This window comes from Hermetia illucens, chromosome 2 (assembly GCF_905115235.1).
Source record: "Hermetia illucens chromosome 2, iHerIll2.2.curated.20191125, whole genome shotgun sequence".
Classification (NCBI taxonomy): Eukaryota; Metazoa; Arthropoda; class Insecta; order Diptera; family Stratiomyidae; genus Hermetia; species Hermetia illucens.
Window position 1 is genome coordinate 79,860,589 of NC_051850.1, and position 13,161 is coordinate 79,873,749.

At 37.9% G+C, this 13,161-nt stretch overlaps 1 protein-coding gene across 4 annotated transcripts in view; it reads left to right on the forward strand.

Annotated features, from left to right (window-relative positions):
• The window catches only part of LOC119648960 (uncharacterized protein YER152C), a 33,271-nt gene extending 21,252 nt beyond the window's left edge, over nucleotides 1-12,019 (forward strand). For all 4 annotated transcript variants that reach the window (XM_038050879.1, XM_038050880.1, XM_038050881.1 and 1 more), the window contains exons 2-6: nucleotides 9,777-9,895; nucleotides 9,963-10,117; nucleotides 10,181-10,327; nucleotides 11,274-11,520; nucleotides 11,579-12,019. In XM_038050879.1, coding sequence (XP_037906807.1) covers nucleotides 9,777-9,895; nucleotides 9,963-10,117; nucleotides 10,181-10,327; nucleotides 11,274-11,520; nucleotides 11,579-11,999 — 1,089 coding nt within the window. In that variant the 3' untranslated portion in view covers nucleotides 12,000-12,019. The remainder of the gene's footprint in view (nucleotides 1-9,776; nucleotides 9,896-9,962; nucleotides 10,118-10,180; nucleotides 10,328-11,273; nucleotides 11,521-11,578) is intronic.
• The last annotated feature ends 1,142 nt before the right edge of the window (nucleotides 12,020-13,161 follow it).

Sequence of the window (13,161 nt, forward strand, 5' to 3'; positions counted from 1 at the left end):
TGACTCGAGATGTTTAAATCGCTGAGTTCTGGCAATGGCAGTAACCTGCCCAGAACTGAGCGATTTTAATATCTCGGGCCATAAGCCAATGGATAACTACATTATGCTCCTCACATAGGGAAACACAAAACCTTTTATACCTGAAGCGTCCAGCTTCCGGTTTCCCGACTTGTTTCTTATTCTCTATGGTTGCAACCACATCCATATAACCTATCATCATTTTGCTTGTTGTTCTTTGATTGATAAAACAATTTATTTTCTCTTTAGAAACACGACTTCCTTTTGCACAAGATAAATTGGCATTTACAGCTGCAAATATCAAACAGTCTGTGGGACTCTGCTATGAGTGTATTAATCTTTTCTTGGTACTTTTTTTAGATTGACGGCCTTGATACGGCTTTATTAAGTCGTCGCTTTAGTTTCGTAGGAACGAATAAATTGTAGAATTCTGTTTATACTCACAGTTAGCAGCGCCGCTTTTTGCCATATTTCTAAAACTTCGCGAGCCAGGCTTTCAGATATATCACGAACTATCGGTTTTTTTGTTGTTTTGTCAGGCTTTAATTCATCTTTGATCAACAGATAATTTTCCATATGTTGTTATAAGTTGGTAACTGAGTTGCTGGTAACTTCTCCAGCAAACCAAACACAGGGCAGCCCGTTATTTGTCGTGCTTTGATTTGCGACATTTTATTGCAACCAAGACAAATAACATATACTAGAACAATACCCTTTAAAAAATGATATCCTAAATGTTGGTTCATATTCTTTGCAATTTTATAAATCATCATACCTCCAAATTTCGTAATTATCGGTATATTACTTTTTGAGCTAGAATTTCCGCCAAAAAAAACTTGAAAAGTTGCTTTTGGGAAATGAAGACATTTTTCATTTTTAATTAGTAACAAAAACAGTGGCAATAAATCCAATGCACTCGTACAAAGGACTGACACCAAGTATTTATACATATGCTATTTACATTGCGCTGTAAGATTACGTAAGGACATAAAGTGACTACACCCTGGGCGCTCGAGCGATAAGCGCTTGGTTCCACGCTCATAAAGTCTGAAGGAAGACGAATTTCACTTTGAAATTTTTACAGAATCTTCTGGGATAACTAAGTTAACAATCTGTGGAATAAAAAAAGTCGATTCTGAAAATCACTAAATGTGGTTTCCCCCTTACGCTATCAATTTAAAATTTTGCTCAGATATTCTTTAACGTATTAGCCTTAATATTGAAGTTTATGTTAATTATTTTTATCTTAAAATTTTCATTTTTAATTTTTATTTTGTCAAAAGCGGAATAATGTATTTCAATGAAAACCATTTGATTAGTTGATTACAGTTGACTACAAGAAGCTAGGCAGACCCAAGTTTCAGTTTCTATAGCGCCGTCATTTCATTTTCTTTCCTTATACATTTGAACGTCAATGTTTTTTGCACGTATAGTCCTTTTTCCTTAAGGGGGGGGGGGGGGGGGGGGGGAAGGGGGGGGGGGGTAAGGTCAAATCGTACAAAAAATTTTTTTGTGATTTTTTTTCTAACGACACAGTTAAAATTTATTTACTCAACCAATGGTACATTAAAGTATGACATTCGAAGAATGTTTCATCAAATTTTTACAAAGAAATATTAAAAAATACGGCAATGGCAGCAATTGTTCGGACGTGTCTCGAAAAAAAGTTGAATTGCGGTGCCCCTCATAACTTGGTGCTGGATCATCTGAAATCAAAAAATCAAAGTTCATTCGTTAGATAATAGTTTTCCCCAGGTAACGCTGTCGAGTTTTTTTTTTCCCTAAATTTTTTTCATTTTTTCGAAGACTTTAAAGTGAAAAACACAATTTTGTGGAAAAAAATCGGCTAATTTGTTATTGCAAAATCAAAATTATGAATAAAAAAAAAAAAACTCGACAGCGTTACCTCGTAAATGATGTACAGAAATAGTGTTGAAAATTTCAAAAGGATCGGTGCAGTAGTTTTGGAGTTATCAGGGGCACCGACTTTGAAAACGTGAGTTGTGGGAAAAACGCTTTAAAGTTTTAATCACAAAAAAATCTAGTTAAAACGTTTATAAGCGAATTTTATCGACATACCTCACACTGAGTCATCAATGCCAGGTCCATAGAGGATGTTGCTATCATCGATGATGTCTAATGCATCTTTTTGCTCCTGCCTACGAAGAATCCTGCCTTTTTTGGTTTGTCGTTCAGCTTCCTGCTCTGCTCGGCTTATGCGTATGGAGTCAGTGGATCGCGCCCAGTCATGAGCGCTTGATCCACAACTGATTTCCATGTCTTGCATGAAGGTGAGTAAAGCAATCGAACCTTCATTGAAGACTCTGGCTGCCACATAAGCTGCAATTTCAACGACGACAGAGGTTCCACTCAAGTGCTTCGGTGAGATTTTCCAAATAAGTTGGTTCAAACTCTCATTGTTGTTCTGCGTGAAGCCTCCGACACATCGTTCCAGGAGGGCATCTTTGCTCAGATCTTCGTAGATAGGCTTGATTGCATCCAAAACATCCTTGGGAAGAGCACAATACGTGTGTTTGAACGAATCCAATGCATTAGCAGCTGCAGCTTTTTGCCATTCGCACCAGGAGTCCGCGCCGCTCGGGCGTTTTTCGTGCTGTGGATTCTCGTCCGTCGAACTGTAGTTAAAGAACGTTGCCCAGATAGCGTTCTTCATATTTTCTACGGAATCAGAGTGACGTCTGATAGCCAATCCGTAGTATACCGTCAATTTATCGATAATTTTGGCCGTAAGCTTCCCTTTACCAGACAGACTCTTTTGATTTTCTTTCCAGCCTTAGTTTCGGTATCTACAACGGTCTTTTTGACTATTTCACGTAGACGAGTGTCCATTCTTTTTTGAACATGCCCTACACATTCTTTTTTTACTATTGAAAAATCATCACCATAAGGTTTAGAATTCACTAACTCGGAGTAAGCTTTGGAGTCACCGTCGCCGATATAGTTGCGATATCGTACACCATTATTTACCGAGCGTTGAAACATTGTTTTTATCGCTTCGACCTCCATATTTCCAGATGCACCAGTATGATTTGCCTGGCAGTTTCCAGTATCTACATGAGCTTCATGCCATTCTTCGTATTCGGCAGAGTTCAATTTGTGTTCCCAAATTTTACATTCGTGGCAGTATGAACTTTTGACGAGAATGTCAACCACTTTACCAGTAAAGTAACCGATTAGCGAGGTGACGCCGAATAAAGATGAGTAGCCTCTTTTTTTCCATGTTCCGTCGCCTGATACACTGAGTTCGTCGGCATCTTCAGTTTTTTTTTCTTCGGCTCTTGCTGCTCTTTCTTCTTTTGTAGCAGTTGAAAAAAAACCGCTACTTCTCTTATAGTCGAGCACATTTTCGTCATGTAATTATTGTAAGTCGGTCTTGATAAAAATGAACTAGACAAATCCATCAAGCCGCAGAACTTATCACAGCCAACTAATCCAAGGCCTAATATCCTCATCACGAAGACAAACCGATAATTCACTTCGTACATACCAGAGTTTATTCGAGCACTAGACGGAACGTTTGTAATTTGTTTACAACTTTCGCACGACACTTTGATGTGAAATCCAAGACCTTCTTTCTTAGTCGAATGAAAATTTACTTTTCCATCACACTTCACACACTTCACTAGCGTAGCAATTGTTGCAAAGACCAATCAAAAATCAATTACCCTATAATGTCGTTCAAGATCCTCCCTAATTTGATCTTCAACGGTCATTTTTATTTTTTTAGCTGACGCGCTTCTTGTCGTAATGTCTTCGCTTTTCCGTTTGTGGGGAGGTAAAATTTTTTTGGGTCGACATAATCTCGAACCAGTTGATTGTCTATCAGATCTTCCAATTTTTTTGGGCATTTTTGTAATAATTTAGCAACAAAAATGAATGAAAACGGAGGTAAAATTATGCGAAAATAAGAACACGTGGATACGTCTACTCGATAGGATATTTTCTGCTAACTGAATTTTGTACACCACACTGACAAAGTATACACTTGAAATTTCGATAGATGGAACTGGGAGGTAAGGTACTACATTAATAGAGAGTGAAACATCTGCCGGGTAACAATAGCGCGCTCGGGTCGGGGCGTTGGGGTTGGTTCGGGTATAGGTACAAAAATCCGGCAGGTATAAAAATACTCATAACTTGGTCAATTTTGCTCCAATTGACTTGAAAATTTAACACAATATTCTTCAGATATTACGGATTGAATATTCTGAATATTCTGAATATACATGTGTATCAAACGAACGTTCTCGATAAATACTTTACCAAGCAGGATTTGACATGGGTTGCAAAGTATTTCTTACTTTGCCATGGGTTAAAAAGCACAAATTTCAAGGAAAATGGGACTACACAATCAGTTAAATTTATTGGAGTACAAGAACGTAACGCATAATATTATTTAATTAAGGCATGATATTGAAAAATTTGAAGGAAATTGTACTATTACCAATAAAGTTATTGCAGGTCAAAGTTATCTATTCGATGTGAAAGTACTGTAACCTAAGACAGCATATAATGCCTGTAACACATTGAAACGAATAGTTGGTATATTAAAATTGGAATCGTCGTTTAAAGAAATATTCTTTTATATAAAATCCACAAAAACTTTTCTTACTTGAAATGGCGGGCCTTCTGTCTCCGATTGCTTTTACATTTCCGAAAACCAATAATTTTTACACTCAATAGTTTGAATTTGTATGGATGATAATATGTGTATTCTGTAGTAAAAGCCAAGCAAAAGAGGAGTAAATATTGGAAAGTGCATTTAATGCATTTTTCTAGGGATAAAGTCAAATGAAACTATTTAAAAATTTCAAAAGGGTTTAACTGGCACCTTAGTGAATTTAGTGTTGAATTGGCCTTTTAACATATTCCCAAGCTCTACACATTATTATGATAACTTAATTTGAGCTCTGCAATTGTAGCAGCTCTCCTTACTTGTTTCGGTTACTGTTGATAAGATTACACCTACCTTTTAACGATTTGTCCTTTTCGTTGCTTTCTTTCTACATATAATGTCAATTGAGATTTTATATCAACTATAATACTTCATTTCATCATAAATTTGTGACATCCAGTACATATTGGTTATTGTTAAAATAAGAGTTCTACAGTTTTCCGTGCTAATAAACTTATAGTAGCCGCTTTCAAGTGCGATTGTGAAAGGAAGAGGGATGGATGGCTCTGGGCAACCGCCGCGTCTCAAAGGGTAAGTGAGGAAAGTGCATAGACTTTGCAGTATTGCAGATTACTCACTGTTGAAGCTATCGCCGCACCTGGCAATTAGGCATAAAATGTAAATCTATTAAATGAGAAGAAGAATCCTAAAGTCCAGCACGGATAAGCGGATAATGAACAGCACGGAGCAGATATAACATCTAATGGGTCCTTATTGACCCAAGGACGTCCTGAGCGTTTCACGCAATGCGTGCGCATCATTATGAAGCATTGCTCCATTACACAGTTTCACCGTCATCAAGGAGCGTATTCGACTTGAAGCCATCGCGGAAACTGGTGACCAAGAGTCGATGGAGGTACACACATCGCGCCGTACTGTAGACCTCCGAAGTACTCTTCTTCACCGTCCGGCTGAAATCTTCTCTGAGGTTAGGAATGAATTCCAAAGAGCCTGTTGAATTCTTTGCATAGACCAGGTATTCCCAGACTTCATGCCTCTCTATACACTCCGAGAATTATGTCCCAAATCAAAAGTAGATCACATCTCGACTGTATTTGAAATTCAGGACACACTCAAACAAAAAATTTCCCTCCTATGCAGGTGGTTAATACGGTTTCGTGGAAGTCAATCCAGACGTGCTCAAAATCAAACGACCAAGAAGAACCGGCGAAGTTTTTTTCAGATCATTCAAAGAATCCCACCAGAGCGTCCAGATATACAGTTTTCAGTAACGGATGGAAAAGAATACACAGTACAGTTTTCGGTAACAGATGCAAACGAATATTGGGGTCGACTTTTGATGGTGGGGAGGCTGGGACACATTTTTGGCTTTGTTTCACACTGGACTCCCTTCCATGGCTGCTGAATGATGCTAGAGGACATCATTACGCAATCAAATATAGCCTACGCGTTAAGTGCGAGCTGACACACTTGGTGTACTTAGATGACATAAAGTTATATATTGGCACGGATGACCATCTTCGAAGTCTTTTGCGCGTAGTATATCTGTTCAACCGTGATATTCGGATGAAAGTTGATATAGATAAAGGCCACCACGGGTCGAACCCATGCATGCATGGAACCTTTGCTCGAGTTGGTGTCCGCTGATGTCCGAATTACTGCGACGTGTGAACCTGGTACTGAAGTCGTATTACTCAGGGAAGAATAAAATAAGCGCACTGAATATATTCGCTATCTCTTCACTGGCTTATGCATTTGGAGTATTGCCCTCGACAAAGACTGATCGAGAAAACGTTCAGTAGGGAATATCGACTACTATGACCAAAGTCTGCCATGGAGCGGATGAACCTGCATTGTAATATCAGAGCCAGGGGCGCAGTTAACGTCACGGCACAACATCATCGCCAAGTGGATTCGTTACATGTTTATTTTTACAGTAAAGAGCAGGTGAATTCATGCGGGCATGCGCTGTTTCTATCGTAAATTAAGGTAAGGTAAATGTCGATCTGACTGCACTTAACTTAAACAAGTCGGAAAATCGGAATCTTGGCGCTTCAGGTATGAAAGGTTTTGTTTGCTTCTTCTGTGAGTATTTGTACGTACCCCATTATGTACATGCATTTAACATGTCATACTACTCACTTAAGTGTGATTTTGATATTCAGTTGTAGTAAATTTACACAGCAAAGTCAACTTTGGGCTAGTGTAACCTTGCTAGTAATAGTATAATTTTGATAAAATTTGGGAATAACATGGTTCCTATTGTATTCTATACTACAACAAACTTTTGTAACTCTGGGTTAAACTTGAGGGGGATTTTGACTGGTAATATGGTAATATACTAGTATTAACTTAATTTGAGCAGATATCGATATGGAAAGTATTTTGAAGTCTAGGCACCATATAGAGCAGCTTCATGATTTTTTTTCAGATTTTTCGGTTGGGTAGTTTCTGAGAATGGGTCCGTTAAAGAAATCATCACTTCCCGCCTTTCTCATAAATGTAAAAACTAAGACTGGCTTGGAAAAGTACTAATCGAGAGCTTTCATTTGATACCCAACGTGACTATATTCGGTGGAAAAAAAATGTACACCTCCCTTGCAACTATGACTGCACGTTATGATCGCCGATGCAATGCACGGACAGGTATAAGTTGTATGTAAAGTGATCAATCAAAATTTTGCATTTGAACATGAGTTGGTCACGGGAATATATCCGGTTTGCCCATATAAGCCGCAGGCAGTACTCGAGGGTTTACATCATGTATTGGGACCGGCAAGTTATAACTAATCGCCACATATCGCTCAACAATCCTGACGTGATGTTAGTTGTAAGACGGGTCACTCCGCGTATATTATTGATATTGATATCCCCCATAATAGCAACGGAAAATCGGAAAATCAAAAAAATTTGGCACCTCGAGCGGGTAGTTGCTGTTCCCATAATATTGTCAGCCGCGGGTATTGTACCTAAATCCTTCACGACTTTAATTTATGTCCTGCAACTCTTACACAGTTTGGTTCAAATCATGTAAAAGTATTCTATTCTACAAACTTGCTCGATGTTGCGACCACCGGCCACGACAACCAGAGGCCGAGATTCTGATAACTCGGAAATAATAATCACTGACGTGACAATCCAATTGGATATGAGTCTTGAAAGGTGTTAGAACACTTCATTCAAGACCGCAGCGGTACAATATAGGCCTACGGTATATTGTAGGGTAGCGGCTTTGGTTGGGAAGCAAAACCATAAAATATATATTTTGCATGTGAAAAATAAATAACTGCGTAAATAAAGGAAATTTAAATTATTTTAAAGACACCAACATAGCATGCAAAAACATTCATAGAATATATACAAATATACCAACAATAAGTGATGATCTGCAATGAGCATCAATCATATGTTGAATTTTTACACCGTAACCCAGTTTAGATAAAGCTAAAACCAATCTCAAATGTTCAGATGTGTTATCCGGCACCTTTGAACAATTTTATGAACATTATTTAAATCATCGTATCTATTGTTCGCCGCACATTATTTTCGGAAGAAGAATCGAACTGGAAACTTGAAGGGGTCATCCGGTCTAAAATTATAGATCATTATCGAAATACAGAGCAAAAAAAGGTGTTTTTCTGCTGCGCCCTAGGGGCGCTGCGATCATCTTAACGAAAAAAGTAAACGCCATTTTAACGTGCAGATATGACTACAGTCCGCAAACTAGGATTATTAAAAAATATTAAAAGCTAAATTTTTGATGCCTATTTGTGAATTTTGGTGATTTTTAAGGCTTCTTTAATGAATAAAAAAACCTACTGAATGAATCGGAATTATCCAAGTTTGCAGACCGTAGAAATATTTTCTGAATAAGTCCTGAAAATTCCAAAGACCATCCCTGGATAGATTTTGGACTATGGTGGTAGCAGATTTTCAATACGCAGTTTCGAGAAAAAATAGAATGCGATTTTTGCCCATAAAAACTTAACTGATCATTAATCTGCAATACCTAGTCCATAAACCTTAGGTTTCTTGAAGGAACACATGGGTGAGGGGTTGGGGGTTTCCTGCCAATTACAAAAAATTATAGTAATATACTATTATTAACTTTATTTGAACTGATATCGGTTTGGAGATTATTTCGGAGGCCAGGCACCATGTAGTGGCAGCCTCCTGATTTTTTTCAGATTTTTCGGTTTGGTAGTTTCTGAGAATGACCCCCTTAAAGGAATGATCACTTTCAACCTCCCGTACGTCCCACCTTTCCAACAAATGCCAAAACTAAGACCGACTTCGGAAAGCACTAATCGAGACCTTTAATTTGATACCCCACATGACTTTATTTGATGAAAAGAAATTTTACACCCCCGTTGTGCATGTATGGGGACCCCCCTTAAATTCAACGTAAAAGGATGCAACTCACTGTATGTGTAAGCGTTCACAGTTTCCATCTTTCTACCAAATTTGGTGTCAATCACTATAACCGTCTCCGAGAAAAATGTTTGTGACGGACAGACAGACAGACGGACAGACAAACAGACAGTAAACCGATTTTAATAAGGTTTTGTGTTTACACAAAAGAAAAAAACTGGATTCCGTGGGACGATGGCGAATCACTTCTTCCAAAAATCTCCTTTCGGAGTTATTTGTGCAGTAAGGCACGAAACAATATTTTATTGTCCTTGGCATTTCACGCGGAAATTAATATTGACAGTTTTATATTTTTATGAATAACTGCCAGTTGCCAGGCTACTGAAGTTTCTTGCCTCGAGTTGTGACGTTATGCAAAATAATTTAGTCACTAGAATTTCAGTGTTTCAACTTAGAATCGCGGGAAACCACATCAAGTGAACTTGGTGAATTTAGATGGTATTCATTGCGGGTTTGGTGATTAATTCGAAGATAATTATGAGATTATGTGATACACCATTATTTTTTCCGGAAAATCCGATTCAGTAGGAGCAGCGTCCCAAGTAATTCCGGAAACTTTGCAATTAAGTTAGCATCTTATATGTGGCTAATCCTAAAGGGAATTGAGTAGACAATATGCTGTTAGAAATCATTGCAAGTATTGGTAATGGTAAAGAAAATTTATTTTCAGGATATTGAGTTAAAAACAAATTCATTCTTATTCCAATATGGCCCTGCGCCAGGAAGCTATGAAGTTCGAATGGAGTTGGCTTCATTTTTGAGTAATGCGTATAGTGACAAGGTCCATAGGTAAATCAATTCTTTTCCCTGTTTATAATTGAATTTGAAATTTATCTTAATCATTCTGAAAATATAGTGAGGACATAGTTGTGACATGTGGTGCTTCCCATGGGATGCATATTATCCTGTCAACGCTAATCGACATGGCGGGATTTGTGTTTGTTGATGAGGTCACTTACATGATTGCCTTAGATGTATTCCGACAATTTTCCAATATGAAAATAATTCCTGGTAAACATTTTAAATTCATTTTTTTCATCGTGCTCACAAAATAATTATATTTATCTATTACAGTATCACTTACCAAAAATGGGGTAAATATCTTTGAACTACGTAAACTGTTATCCCAACATCAATTTAAATCGAATACTAAATTGTTCTGGGGAATGTATTATGCCATTCCTACATACCATAATCCGACTGGTATCCTTTTTTCTGACGGTAAGTATATATGAATCATGCTGCGAAAATAGTACTTCTAAGGTTATGGAAACCAAGCTGAACTTATCAGCCGTGTAACTCGTTGCGACCATGTCAAAAATGAAGAAATCTGAATGCAGATCGAGAAGCTGCGGGAAAAATTCCTTCAATAGTACAGTTATGTCATGTGTCCTCTACTCATGGTCGAAATCCCATCTGCCTTGTGAACGATGTTGTTCAATACGACATGGGAGAATGAAATGGTCTCCAGTACCACTCGAAAATTGATAAAAAGAAAAACCGCATTGACCATTGTTCTGAGTTTCCACTTTATAGTTTTGATAAGCGTTTGAAACAAGAATTGCGTACTATTTGTGTTTACAGGAAAAAATCAGATTAATAAAGCTAGAATGAATGACGGGCGAATTGATTGATCGTTAGTTCCTCGACCTCGCTACCCCGCACTATGCACTTATCGACCATTGTGAGCAGTGGTTCCTACTGCGTGGATAACTAGCAATAGAATTCCTCCACCTTCTTAATATGTGGCCTATGGCACTGTAGTTTGCACCGCCGGTGAAGTGTTTGCAAAAAAGTTCTTAAAATCCATCTAACGTCTGCCTATCCAACCGTTTATGTGTCTGCTCCCAATTTGCAAATTCGAAAATATATGGTACGAGTGGTATGATTTTTCGTAAATTTCCAATCTCGAGATCTGCTCGAGTAAAGTTAACAATGGGATATTACTATATTTTGAAATATTATCAACAACCCTGTTTAATTCGTCCTACAACGGAAGAGTATAAAACACGTATCAATCAGAAAAATATTAGTCAACATAAAATGATGTGCTAGTTTATTGGTTATACCATAGTCACGGAGAGAAGGGAATTTTTTATTAGCATTTTTTCATTTCCATTTATATATTTTTCTTTTATGATATTTATACTCTCATTTTTTCTTGCAGAAATCTGTAAGGAGCTGATTACCTTAGCAAAAGAATTTGATATACTCGTAGCTTGCGACGACGTTTACAATTTACTATATTATAAAAATAGTCCGCCAAAACGACTTTACGCCTTTGATAGTTTCACTGCCGAAGATTACAGAGGAAACGTTATTTCAAATGGAACATTTTCGAAGATTATCGCCCCCGGCATTCGTCTAGGGTGGATGGAGTGTCCCCCAAGATGTGTTGAAATTCTTAAAGCTAGGTACGCTCTGAAAATTTGCTTGTAACAAATTAGGAAGAATAATTTAAATTGATTCCAGTGGAATTTTGCAAAGTGGTGGTTGCACAAATAATTATGTAGCTGGAGTTGTAGCTAGCAGTCTTCAGTTAGGACTTGCTCAAGAACATATTACGTATATGTCAACGAAATATAAAGAACGAATGCTGTCAGTATGTGCAGTATTGCACAGTAAATTACCATTAAATTGTACATTTATGGAACCGGCTGGAGGCTATTTCATTTGGATTGAATTACCAAAGCATCTTGATGCTGTCGAATTCAATGAGTTCTGTGTCGAAAAATATAAAGTCTACGTTATTCCTGGCGAAAGATTTTCTGTACACGGAAGATTTAGGAACTGTTTTCGTATTTCTATTGCTTTTCATACTAAAGAGGTTTTAGTCGATGCTATTGAGAAACTGTGTAAAGCTCTGGAGGAATTTTGTTGTATAAGTAAATAGAATACTTTCTTGAAGGTGTATGTATGGTTTTAATTTTCATTTCACTTGGAAGCCAAACTAATGGGAGGAGTTGATAAAAAGTAAAAATCCTTTTAATTTTTTGTAATTTGTTATTATTGTAAATGAACATCAAAATAGTTGATTGTGATTAATCAATATTCCATAAATGCATTCATTCCCTTCCCCCTCTAAATAATCGAAAATTAGGCAAGATTAGTTTTGTAGTTCTATTGCAGAACCATCCACATACATGACCATAGAAAGGGTATTGGCAAAATATCTTTCTTCTTATGATTTGGAACGTAGACTCGTTGGAATTTGGTTCATCACATCTATTGGTTGAAGCTCGTTCTAGGCCCACGACGACAATATAGAGGACTAATGAAACAGCGTTTCCTAATGAACAACGATTTAGGGTGGTTTTAGAGAATCTATCAGAGTTCAAATTCTGTCCTGTGGGTAGCGAAGAAGCGTTTTGAAGCAACGGAGGAGCTGGTCTGCATAGGATTATTCGTCTTTTGTAGCTCGTGAGAGGCAATGTATAGAGGGCCGAAAAAGCCTCGGACAGGATGGATTTTACAACGATGAACCCGGCAACGAAAAAGGAATAACGATTTGCTCATTTTCTTATGGAACGTGCACTCCCTCTACAGACCGATTGCTGCTCAGCAGCTAGCCGATACCCTGTTCCAATATAAGGCTTATGTAACAGCGCTGCAAGAGATGCGTTGGACAGGGACCGGTTTTCTGGAGATGAGCGCTCCGAGTAGGTTTCTTAGTCAGGCAGAAACTGAAACCTGCTGTTGTCGGCTTTGAAAACATACGCGAAAGGCTATGCTCTCTTCGTTTGCGAGGTAAATTTAGAAATATAAACATCATTAACGTTCACGCTTCTACAGAGAAGACTGCAGAGTCGGAGAACGATACCTTCTATGAGGCAGCTGAGCGGACCTTTGAAATCTGTCCCAAGTATGATATCAAAATCATACTTGGTGATTTTAACAGTCAAACAGGGACGCAGTCCGTATTCAGGCGATTCGTTGGCTCCAATAACTTATATGAGAATACCAGGCTGCAGATTATACAGTTAGCAGTACCGCACGAGATGGTTGTTGGAAGTTCCTGATTTGCGCGGAAAGCGTGGGCCTCTCTAGATGGGACC